This window comes from Chrysochloris asiatica, unplaced genomic scaffold, assembly GCF_000296735.1.
Source record: "Chrysochloris asiatica unplaced genomic scaffold, ChrAsi1.0 scaffold00116, whole genome shotgun sequence".
Classification (NCBI taxonomy): domain Eukaryota; kingdom Metazoa; phylum Chordata; class Mammalia; order Afrosoricida; family Chrysochloridae; genus Chrysochloris; species Chrysochloris asiatica.
In genome coordinates, this window is record NW_006408634.1 from 3,256,874 (window position 1) to 3,269,151 (window position 12,278).

At 48.0% G+C, this 12,278-nt stretch overlaps 1 protein-coding gene across 1 annotated transcript in view; it reads left to right on the forward strand.

The window, feature by feature from the left end:
• The window catches only part of LOC102830378 (cationic amino acid transporter 3-like), a 12,958-nt gene extending 3,123 nt beyond the window's left edge, over nt 1–9,835 (forward strand). Inside the window, exons 3-11 of the mRNA XM_006868323.1 lie at nt 1,724–1,901; nt 2,657–2,769; nt 3,091–3,313; nt 5,569–5,708; nt 5,816–5,918; nt 6,353–6,534; nt 6,983–7,149; nt 9,451–9,559; nt 9,717–9,835. Coding sequence (XP_006868385.1) covers nt 1,724–1,901; nt 2,657–2,769; nt 3,091–3,313; nt 5,569–5,708; nt 5,816–5,918; nt 6,353–6,534; nt 6,983–7,149; nt 9,451–9,559; nt 9,717–9,835 — 1,334 coding nt within the window. The remainder of the gene's footprint in view (nt 1–1,723; nt 1,902–2,656; nt 2,770–3,090; nt 3,314–5,568; nt 5,709–5,815; nt 5,919–6,352; nt 6,535–6,982; nt 7,150–9,450; nt 9,560–9,716) is intronic.
• The last annotated feature ends 2,443 nt before the right edge of the window (nt 9,836–12,278 follow it).

Genomic DNA, 12,278 nt, shown 5'->3' on the forward strand with positions numbered 1-12,278 from the left:
GCGCTCCACTCTTTCCCCCAGTCACTATTCACCAAAGGATGTGGAGCATTGTCTCTGTGGACGGTGTTATGCCTGTTGATCTTGATGTCCCCGACAACTATCGTTCTGAACCCCAAGCCTCACAGGGTTTCTTAGTCTGAAGTCTTTACAGAAAGAGATAACCAGGTCTTTCTCCTGAGGAGATACTGGTGAATTTCAACCACTGACCTGCCAATTAGCCACCAGGGCTCCTTGGGAAACGTTTGTAGGTGGTTTAAAAAAAAAAAAAAAAAAGGCAGGGCGATGGGAAGCTGGGAAATGAGGATTTGCAATAGGAGAGACAGGAGGTGAGACTCAGACCATTGTTGTTCCAACTTCACTGTGGCATAGGGTGTACAATCCCTGGCTGCCACCCACTAGATGCCAATGGCACCCACTCCCACGTGGTCACAATCAAAGATGTCTTCATGAGCAAAGAAAACGTGTTCTAGCCCACAATGGAGTGTGATTGTACCTCCTTAAGGAGATACGTGGATGAACCTCGAAAACATGCTGAGGGAAGTGGGTCAGCCGTGAGAGGACCAATGCTGTATGATCTCACTTACATGAAATGAGCAACAATGGAGCCCTGGTAGTGCAGTGATTAAAGCCCCTGGCTGCTAACCCAAAGGTAGGTGGTTCGAACCCACCAGGTACTCCTTGAGAGAAAGATGTGGCTTCTGTAAGGATTGAAAAACAAAAACAACAACAACAAAAAAAAAAACCGGAAGTCTGTTTCTTTCAGATTTACAGCCTTCTCTGTTTTGCTGGGTTGTTGTGAGTTGAGATCCACACGGTGGTGGTGGATTTGGTTTTTTTTTTTGTTATCAAGTTATTGGTAGCTCCTAGGGCTGTGGGGGGGAGAATACAGGGGCCTACTTTTTGCTTAGAAGGCGCTGCACTTATGATAAAGGTGGTAGATGCTTTGGAAAAAGTTGATGAGAATGGTGGTACAGCTTTAGGAACGTGATCAATGTCCCCAAACTGTACAGGACAATGTCCCTGAACTGTACAGGACAGGCAGAGCAGAACTGCTCCACAGGGTTCCGAGGCTGTGAATCTTTCATGGAAGCAGACTGCTCGTAGTTCCCGTGGGTTCAAACAGAACACCTTTCAGTTCACGGCACGGTGCTTTAACCACAGTGCCACCAGGGCTCCTGGTACACATTGTTGTTAAGTGCCGTCAAGTCGGTTCCAACCCATGGCCACCTTGTATATGATTTCCAAGGAGTGGCTGGTGAGCTAGAACCAGCAACTTTGTGGTTCAAACCAACTTGGCAGTCTAGCACATTAGCCCACAGCGCCACACCAGGACTCCCCTTGTATACGTGGGGGTAGTTCAATTGCTGTGTGTTTTGTTGCATGTATTTTCAACACCTTTTAAAACAAAAATGTCTCCAGATATTGCCAAATGTCCTTTGTTGGGGGAGTGGTGGGAGTAGGGGATGGCAAACTCCCCTTTGCCTAAGGAGCCCTGATGTTGACTGATAAGTTTCTTTCTCTGTACTAAGACCAAAGTGGCAATGTGGGTTAATGCGCCAGACTGCAAAGGCATTTGAACTGCAAGTTCGGCAGTTCAAGCTCACCAGCTGCTCCTCGGAAACCCTATACAGGGTCGTTATGAGTTGGAACTGACTGGACGGCACTTAACAACAACAAGACCAAAGTAATAACTTTGATACTGTTCATACCCTTTTTTCCACAGGATTGCTGGCTCTGGGAGCTAGTGAGTCGGCCATGGTTACCAAAGTGTTCACAGGCGTGAACCTGTTGATTCTCAGCTTTATCATCCTTTCCGGCTTCATTAAGGGAGATCTACATAACTGGAAGCTTGGAGAGCTGGACTACAACCAGAGCTTGACTGGACTCAACACCACCTCTAGGTGAGGAGAAACAAGCATGACCACCACAGCATGGCGGGGAGCAGGGGGTTCTGAAAGAGCTGTGGACGCAAGACTGGCAACCAGAAGGCTGACTTTTCAAATTCACCTGGCAGCTTTTTGGGAGAAGGACCTGATGGTCGGCTTCCTTAAAGATCGTTGCTGTCAGATGCCATTGCGTCAGTTCGACGTCATTCCACCTTATCGATGACAAAATGAAACACTGCCCAGTTCTGCACCATCTTCACAAGCTGGTGTTTTTCCAAGCCCATCATTGCAGCCACTGTGTCAAATCAGTTCATGGAGAGTCTGCCTCTTTTCTATTTTCCCACACATGATGTCCCTCTCCGGGGACTGGTCCCTCCTGACAAAGCACATTGGAATTATGGTGTTGGTGAAGCACATTGACTATACTGTGAAGGGCATGAGGAATGAGCAAATCTGTCTTAAAAGAATTACAGTCAGAATTATAGTCCTGGATGATTCTTTCTCTTATACTTTGAACATGTTATCAGGAGGAAAATATATGTTTAAAATATTACAGCCAAGAAAGCCCTAGGGGACAGCTCCACTCTGTCACATGGTGTCATTATGAGTTGGAACTCAACTCGACAGCACCTAACAAGATGAGGATTTGGGCTCATGGAGCCAGATGGTGTTGGTGGGGACTGCAGCCCAGGATTGATATTAACCGAGCAATCTAGCAGAGAAGGCTGAACAGCCCTAACCCATAGTTCTAATTCCTTCTCTCACTGTAGCTTGGGTCCTCTGGGCTCTGGTGGATTTGTGCCTTTTGGCTTTGACGGGATTCTTCGTGGAACAGCTACGTGTTTCTTTGCATTTGTTGGCTTTGATTGCATTGCCACGACAGGTAACGATGATCATTTGACCCCATCGGGACTTTGAGCACAGTTTGGGTTGCCAGTATTGAGCTGCACAAAGTTGGTAGAAGGCTTACCTGATTTGGGGGATATAAGAGAGACAATGTGAAGGTCAAGTGCTTACTTGTAAATGAAAAGGTTTGCGTTCAAACCCACCCAGAAGCTCCACTGGAGATCTGCTCCTATTAAGATGGCAGGCTGGGGACCCTCTGGTGGGGCAGCGACTCAATGACAACAAGAGGATAAGAGGATTTTTGTGCCTTCACCTTAGAGTGTTTTCCTGACCCAATGCTTTCCTGCCTCTCCTATAGGAGAAGAAGCCCGGAATCCTCACCGGTCCATCCCTGTGAGCATTGTGCTCTCCATCTTCATCTGCTTTCTGATGTATTTTGGCGTCTCCTCAGCACTCACCCTCATGATGCCGTATTACCAGATCTACTCTGAGAGCCCTCTGCCGGACGCGTTTCTCCGTATCGGATGGGCCCCTGCCAGATACGTGGTGGCCATTGGCTCCCTCTGTGCCCTTTCATCCAGGTCTGTGTCAAAAGCGTTTTCCCTGTTGTCAGTATCCCAGCCCTCGGGATTGTGGGATCAGAGGAAAAGATACCTTCCTCTGTAGGCTGTGGAGAAAGTTCAGTCACCTCATTCCTTTATTTTTCCTCCATCATCTTCTTATTATTAAAACACACACACACACACACACACACACACACAACACTCAACACTTCCACATTTACATTTCTCATGTTCTGCCGCCATTCTCAGTGTCTCCCCAAGAGCATGAAGTCAGTGCCACCCAAAGAAAACCTTCTCTCCCTCTCCCTCCCACTCCTTGTAGCCACTAACCACCTTTGGTTTCTAGGTGTTTATTTATTTCTTATAAGTTCACATAGTGTTTGCCCTTTTACGGCTCACTTATTTCTCTCAAGGTTCTCTCGTGTCTTCAAGGTTCACCCATTTCTGTGGTGTGCATTGGGACTTCATTTCTCTGTTGTTGTTGTTGTTAAGTGCTATTGAGTTGGTTCCAACCCGCAGTGACCCTGTTTCGGGTTTCCGAGGCTATAAATCTTTTTATGGGAGCAGAAAGCCTCATCTTTCTCCCACGGAACCACTGGTTGTTTCAAATTGTTGACCTTGAGGTTAGCAGCCAAACTCATTTCTCTTTACAACTACTTCAAATTCCACTGCAGTACAGTGAATTACCTAATACGGACCCTTAACCATGTATGCACGATCCTGTAACTCCCTCATCGCACACAATGATTGGGTGGGACTATGCAAATAAGGTGTTTGTGACCCACTCAGAGGATTGGACAGTCTATTAAGAATGCAAATAAGGTGCATGGAACTCCTATTGGGGGTGGGTGGAGTCCAGTGAATATGGCCCTTCCAGCTCTAGTTCTCCATTTTGTGGTATATTATGTCTAGTTTGGACTGATTTATGTTAATAAGGTAAGATTAGGGTGGGATGTATCTTGAGTTTTATTAGGGGGTGTGACTCAATAGAAAGCAAGTTGGAGAGAGAGAATGCCTGACCTCTGCCTGTGAGGAGCCAGCCATGATTCTCTCTTCCCCCCGGGAAGCTGTGTCTACAGTGTGGGCCTCGTTCTGTTTATCTGCTCATCTGCTGATGGGCATTTCAGTGGTTTCCACGTTTTTGGCTACTGTGAAAAGTGTGGCAGTGAACATCCAAGTACAGGCTTCTGTTTGTGTCCGTGCCTTCACTTCTTCGGGGTTTAGATGGGTATACCTTATTGCATTAGGCAAATCTGCTGCATGAGACCTTTTCAAAGTGTTGAAGAGTAAAATGTCAGCTTGAGGACTAAGGTGTGCCTGATCCTAAGGTGTGCCTGATCCAATCTATGGACTTTTCAATAATCTCATAAGGATGCAAAAGTTGGACAGTGAATAAGGAGGACTATAGAAGAATCAGTGCTTTTGAGTTATGGTGTTTGAGGAGAATATTGAAAGTGCCACGGACTGCCAAAAGAACCAACAGATCTGTGTTGGAAGAAGTGCAGCCAGAGTGCTCCTTGGAGGCCACGATGGCCAGACTTCATCTCTCAAACTTTGGACATATTGTCAAGAGGGACCAGTCACTCAAGAGGGGATATCATGTATGGTAAGGTGGAAGGTCAGAGAAAAATGAGAAGACCCCCAATGAGATGGATTGGCAAAGTGGCACGTCAATGGGCTCGAGCATGGCAACAATAGTGAGGTTGGCCCAGGACTGGGGCGGTGTTTCACTGCATAGGGTTGCTATGAGTCAGTACTGACTCAATGGCACCTAACAACCACCACCTTATCTTACTGCACTTGGCAGATAATCATGGTGGTGGTGGTGGTGCTAACAATGAAGGTTTGTGGCAACCCTGCATTGAGTAAGTCTGTTGGGTATGTGCTCTCTTTGTGTCATGTTTTGGCCATTCTCACGATATTCTGGGTGGTTCCGTGATGCTATTGCCCACTTCACAGATGACAGTATAATGTGAGCATTATTTTTATACACACTGGGAAACCAGAAACGAAAAGAAGTCCGACTTGCTTTATTGTGGTGACACGGCGCCGAGCTACAGCATTTCTGGGGCATGCTGGAACCAGCAGTAGGACTGGTGGGTCCCACGAGATTCCTAGTGTTCAATTATCGAGGACCCACCCAACTGTTTCCCCAGCGGCTGCACCATATTACATTCCCACCAGCAGCAGATGAGGACCCCAAGGCCTGCACAACCTCTCCACCACTTGCTGATTGCCATTGTCCTCATGTGCGCCCTCCTTTTCTTTGCTAGCCTCCTGGGTGCCATGTTCCCCTTAACGCGGGTCATCTACTCAATGGCGGAGGATGGGCTCCTTTTCCGAGGCCTCGCCAGGATCCATGCCCGGACGCAGACCCCTGTAATGGCCACCCTGGTCTCTGGAATCATTGCAGGTGAAAAGACACAAATTTGCGTTGCCTTTGATCATCAGCTTGACTTGGCTGTTTCCAGGTGTTTCTCACCCCACTCTTCTGTTGTTTTTTTTGACCCTTAATTCTAGCACTCATGGCATTCCTTTTTGAGCTCAGTGATCTTGTGGACCTCACATCAATTGGAACCCTGCTTTCGTACTCCATGGTGGCTTTTTCTGTTCTTGTCCTCAGGTAACACTCCCCTAGACCTTTATTGGAGGCCTTCGACTCCTGGGATGCCTGGGAAGCTAGTTCTCCTCTCCTGCCTTGATACTGACCCTAAGTGGACTATTACAGTAGTCCCTGACCTGGTGCTGTATGATAAAGCCTGGACTGATAGCCTCAAGGGGTCAGAGGTTCAAAAGTACCAGCCGCTCCTCAGAAACTCCACAGGATAGCTGTGAGTTGGAACTGACTCGATGACACTTAACAATTGTTTGATGTCTTCAAGTCCATTTCAACTCACACAACCCTGTGGGACTCCGGAGAATGGCCTCATAGGGTCTTCCTGGTTGTGATACTTACAGAAGCCCACATCAATAGGTCTTCCTCCTGCTGACCTGGGAGGGAGGCCAGGCCTGAGTACGGGCCAACATTAATGTTGCCATAATACTTCTAACCTTCAGGTACCAGCCAGATCACAAAGTAAGCAAGGGTGACCCAGTAGCGGCGGGGATGTTTGAGATGAGTTCGGTTCCAAAGCCTTTGGAATCTGGAGCTGAAACGGAAAGGAGTCGGAGCTGCTCCACCAACATTGTCTGCGTTCTGAAATCTGGCCACATCGTCTACATCAGTGCCTCTGTGCTTGGTAGGTGGTGGGGCTGAAACCACTTTGGGGTGCTCTGAAATGGAAAAGGTGGGGCAGTCGTAGGGGTGTGCTCTTTGGAGCTGAGGAAGCACCTTGTTGTTGTTTTTTAATGTTTTATTGTGAATTATGTGATAGTTTACATGGGAGAACATTAGCTTTACATTCATCCTATCGGATATCATATCATTGCCATGGTTACAATCCCCTCCATGCGTCATCAACCAGCCAAGGCCTGCACCCCCCCAGTCATCAGCATACAGCCCCTCTCCGGGTCCATAGTCCCCAGCCGCTCCATCTCTCCACATCATTGTCTCTGCCTTGAGGAGGCACCTTGGAGAGCCGATGGCCCTGCTTGATTCGGGCAGTTTGGGGTTGGGATGTAGCCCAATGTCCTCGCACATGTGGCATCTAGAACTGGACCTGACCTCTGCCAACTTGTCCTTCCCAGTCATACTGCTGATGGTCCTCTGCCTGATACTGACCCAGTGGCTCGGACGCCTGCTGTCCGGGGACCCTGTCTATACAACCGTGACTGTGCTGCTGCTGGTGGTCATTACTGGGCTCACGGTCATCATTGGGAGACAACCCCAGGACCCTACAGCGCTTTACTTCAAGGTAGGTGCTCTTCACTGCCACAGCCACCCACTCTTGGAAACGCTGAAGTCTAACAAGTTCATGAACGTTTTTAGAAACAACTTATTTTCTGTCATTCCTGGGACTCGACACCGCAGTACACCTGCCAGTTTGTCAGTTTCTACACGTGCACTTCAGTGGCTGTGATCACATGATCACATGATCACATGCTCTGTGTTGTGGGATCATTCTTGTCCTCCTTCTGAGCTGTCCCGTCCTCCATCAACATCAACTCTCTGCCCCCTAAGTTTCTTATCTTTCGAGTTGCTGTTGTCAAGTCGATTCTGTATGTTGCTGTGTCACTAAGTTCCGTGGAGTGGGTTCTGACCACAGAGACCCTGTGTAGGTTTCTAAGGAGCAGCTTCTAAGGTCTGAAGCACTGATTTTGCTGTTAGCAGTCCGGTGTTTATCCTACAGTACCACACCAAGACTCCCGAGTCTGTACATTGTTGTTAAGTGCCTGTGAGCATCTGTTGGTTTTGAGTGCATTACCATGACAGGTGACCATGGCCACTTGGCTGCATCGGGGCTTTGGACACAGTTTGGGTCCCCAGTATTGGGCTGCAGAGAGTTTGAAGTTCAAACTGACCCTGTGGTCCAGCGCTTATCCTGCCTACAGTGCCACAGCTGACTCCACATGTTGTTGAGCCATCAAGTCGGTTCTGACCCATAGCAACCACCAACCTGTGGTTAGCAGTCCAGTGCTTATCCCACAGCACCACATAGATCTTAAAAAAGGTACAGAATTGTCTTTAAGACAGAATTGTTTTACTAGTGAAGCTAAACTCTCATTTATTCTTTTTGATTTTTTTTTGGTAAATGTTTTATTGTGATTTATATGATAGCTTACATGGGAGAACATTAGTTTTACATTCATCCTATCAGGTATAATTTAATTGCCATGGTTACAGTCCCTTCCATGCATCATCAACCAACCAAAGGGTGCACCCCGCAAGCCTCCCCCCACCCCCCCAGTCTTCAGCACACAGCCCCTCTCCCTCTCTGGGTCTAGAGTCTCCAGCTGCTCTATCTCTCCATGTCATCGTCTCTGCCTCCATCTCAGGCATGACTGCTTCTCTGGGTAGGGTCCCGCTCTTCGCTCTTCTCCCTTGATGGTCCCAGATACCTCCGCTCCTAGACTGCAAAGTCAACCACTCCCCTCCTTTTGCTACAAAACATCTACCTTTACATTTCCAACCCTCACAGTCACTCCTGATAGTAATTATTCACTAATGTACCACATGAGTGCTATCCCCATCTTCTTGTATCAGCCCCACCCAGACAGATTGGATACTACTCCGTGGAGATTTCTACCTTCCTCCACACCCTCTGGATCTAGGCTCCCTTTTCAAAGCTTGTAAGCCAGTCACTTCTTGCCTTTGTAGGCCTTCCCACCCGACGTTTTGGGTAGCCAGTGTCCAAGTTGCCCATCCCTGTCTACTCTGTGTATGGAGGGGGGGGTGGGAATGATTCTTGCTGTGAAAATTTGTTCCCTCTTTTGAACTACTGCATCCATAGGTGTAGGTCAAGTTCATCAAATTGTATCAGATTCCTCTGTTTCCTCTTCTTTCTTCTTCTAGTTGAGCTCTGATCATCCAGCCATTGATTCCAGGTCAAGTTGTTTCTTTTTAAGATTTCGGGGGAGATATTTTTTCTTTTTAAGGTTCAAAGATTATCTCAGGGCAAGAGATCCAGCCTCCGCAATTCAAGAAAATCTGGATTCCACAGGAATTTGCAAATCTCTTTTTCACCGCATTTAATCAGGATTCCTCTATTGAATTTTTGTTTTATTTCTTCTCTAGAATCTTTATGTGATTTTTATTTTATTATATTTTATTTCTTCTCTAGAATCTTTATGGGTGGGCACCACCTAGCTCTTCTGGTTTCAGGGCCCAGCAGGTAGTTGAGCCCACAGATATTTTTTACTGGACCAGGGAGAGGTCCACTACCTGCTTAACTCCCCAAATACCTGTCTCCTCTGAAATAGATCATGAGATACTTAGTATGAAGAGAGGTGGGGCACGAATGAATCTCAGAGTTAGCCATGGGGGTGTGGTGGATGATGTTGGTTACAGTATTCCCAGGGAACTTCTGCAGGGAAAGGCCAGTTTGCAGTGGGTGGACTTCTTGGGTGCTGAGAAGACAGAGCATGGACAATAGGTGGCCAGAACACAGCCTGAGTCAGGCTGGAGTCTTCTTCCCTCCCACCCAGGTGGGGCTCAGGACCCTCCTTTTGGACTCTGTGACATGTTTGGGGACTCAGTGGCTGTGCTTGGCCCACAGGTCCCTGCGTTGCCTGTCCTCCCCTTGGTGAGCATCTTTACGAATGTTTACTTGATGATGCAGTTGACCTCTGGGACCTGGGCACGATTTGGGGTCTGGATGATGATTGGTAAGTGGCTTCCTGGGGAAAATGAGAGTCCTGGGGTGACTCCACCTAACATCCTTCCCCCAAACTGTCCCAGACATCAGAAGTATGAGGCCTGCTGGCCATTCCTAAATGGGGACAATGACCACTGTCTGGCCTTTTTGCCTCATTTCCCTACTAGGGTTTGTTATATATTTTGGATATGGGATCCGACACAGCCTGGAGAAGAGTAGCCAACAGCCACCAACCTCAAGCTCCCAAACGATTGGCGAAAAGAACCGGAAGGCTGAATTGGTCTAAGGACGCAAACACTGGCAGCTTCTTCTGTCGGTGGGGTAAAGTTTGCATCTCTGTAGAGTGATGGACTGGGGTGTGTTTAGGGTCCTGTATGTATTACTAGTGGACGAAATATATTTAATGTTGGGTAGTTTTTAAGAGTTTAAAGGTACATATACAGTTGTCTTAGCTATTGGGTGCTGCAGTAACAGAAATACCACAAGCGGATGCCTTTAACCATCTCATGGTTTCCAAGGCTGGACGTGCAATCGAGAGCACCAGCAGGGACGCGTTCTCTCTGTCAGTCTGGAGAAAGGTCCCTGTCTCCTCTCAGCACCGTGGTCCCAGCACTCCTGGAAGATTCCCATGGGTCTTGGCATCAGCCTTCCTCTAGATGCCTCTCCTATAGGAGAAGAATCCCGGAATCCTCACCGGTCCATCCGGTCCATCCAGATCCTCTGCATCTCTGAGCTTCACAGCACCAGGCTCCAAGTCCAGAGGACAGTCTCCACTCCCGACTCTTCTTTCTTGGAGGCAGTATGTCCCTCTGAGCCCGGCTTGCCTATGTAGTCTCTTTGGGGTGCTGGTGTGGCACTGTAGGTTAAGCACGGGATGGCTAACTGATAGGTTGGTAATTCAAACCCACCAGCCGTTCCTCGGAAACCCTATATACAGAGTCACTATGAGTCGGAAATGACTCCATGGTACTTAAAACAACAACAGTCAAGGGTTAGCGGCACCCCATTGGCTGAATGTGCATTCACCACACTGCCATCGAGGTTGAGGACATTTTCATGATTACTGTCATTTTTAACACTGTTTAATGAAAATGCCCTTAAAGATTTATGTTCATTATTCACTTTTTGCCTTATTGTAAATTTATGGGAAATATTCATAGAGGCCAACGGTGTCTCATGCTGAGAGTAGTTTTGGTGGTGTTAGGTGATGTTGGGTAGGGAAGGTCCCACTCACAGGGACCCTGTGCACCACAGAACGTCCTGCACCTTCCTCACAGTGGTTACATTTGAGGTCACTGTTGTTGTCACTGTATCAAATCCATCTCACTGGGGGTCTTCTGCTTTTGGGCTGACGTCCTTCTCCAGACACTGCTCCCTGCTGACAACATGTTCAGAGTATGAGAGACAATGTTCTCGGCTTGCTGGCTTCTCAGGAGCGTTCTGTCTGTACTTCTTTCAAGACAGATTTGTCTGTCCTTCTGGCAGGCCATGGTCCTTTTCAGTATTGTTCACCAACACCGTAATTAAAAATGAATTGATTCTTCCACTACGGTCTTCCTATTTATTCATTGTTCAGCTTTCACATGTATCTGAGGCTACTGAAAATACCACGGCTTGAGTCAGGTGCACCTTAGTCCTCAAAGTGACATCTCTGTTCAACACTCTAGGTTTTTGGTAGCAGATTTGCATAATGCAATGCACTGGTTTGATTTCTTGACTGCAGCTTCCCTGAGTGCTGGCTTAGAGGTAGTTCTGCTCTTGTTACGTGCCACGGAGTCGGTCTCAACTCTTAGAAACCCTGTATTAGGTTTCCAAAGAGCGGCTGGTGGTTTGAACTGCCGACCTTGTGCCTAGAGCGTCACACCAGGATTCCTGTATTAAGGAGGACATCATGCTTGGGTAAAGTGAAGGGTCAGCAAAAAAAAGGAAGACCCACAACAAGGTCAGAACCGACTCGACGGCACTTAACAACAACAACAAGATAGACTGGCACTGTGGCAGCAGCGATGGGCTCCCATGTAGCAGGTATTGGGAAGATGGCCCAGAAATGGGCAGTGTTTTGTTCTGTTGTGCAGAGGGTCGCTGTGAGTTGGAACCGACTGGTACCTACCGTCTTTCTCCTGAGAAGCGGCTGGTAGGTTCGAATCACTCACCTTTCAGTTAGCAGCCAAGCGCTCAAGCACTGCGGCATCAGGGTTGCCTCTTCCCTTCTAAGAGCGCTAGTCCACTGCCTCTGACATCCCAGGTTCTAGTCTAGCTGCTGGGATGCCATGGTGACCCTGGGTCGTGGTCTTGCCTTTCAGGCCATGTGGATGTTTGTATCTCCCACAGGTGATTCCGTTTAATGGTTAAACGGGAAGCGAGCTCTGGCCAGTCTTTCTGGCTTTCAACTAAGCCTGTCATTACTATTGTTAGTGTCACGAGTCGATGCTGACTCATAATGACCCTGTACAGGGTTCTCAGGAGCGACTAGTGGCCGTTCAGTGCTTAGCCTTTAGTGCCACCCCAAGCCTCCAAGTGAGTCCATACACTTCTCTGTTGGACTTGGCTATACCCGGGCAATCTCATCGGCATCTGAAGACGGTGATGGTGCCCACAACCAGAGGTGCCTCAGGACAGCGAGGAAGCCTGGGAGGGGCTGCTCAGGATGCGGTGACCACCCCCAACACCCTCATCTGAATGTAGGTAAGTCCTAGTTCCTGTCCCCCAGTGGAGAGCTGCTGGTTCTG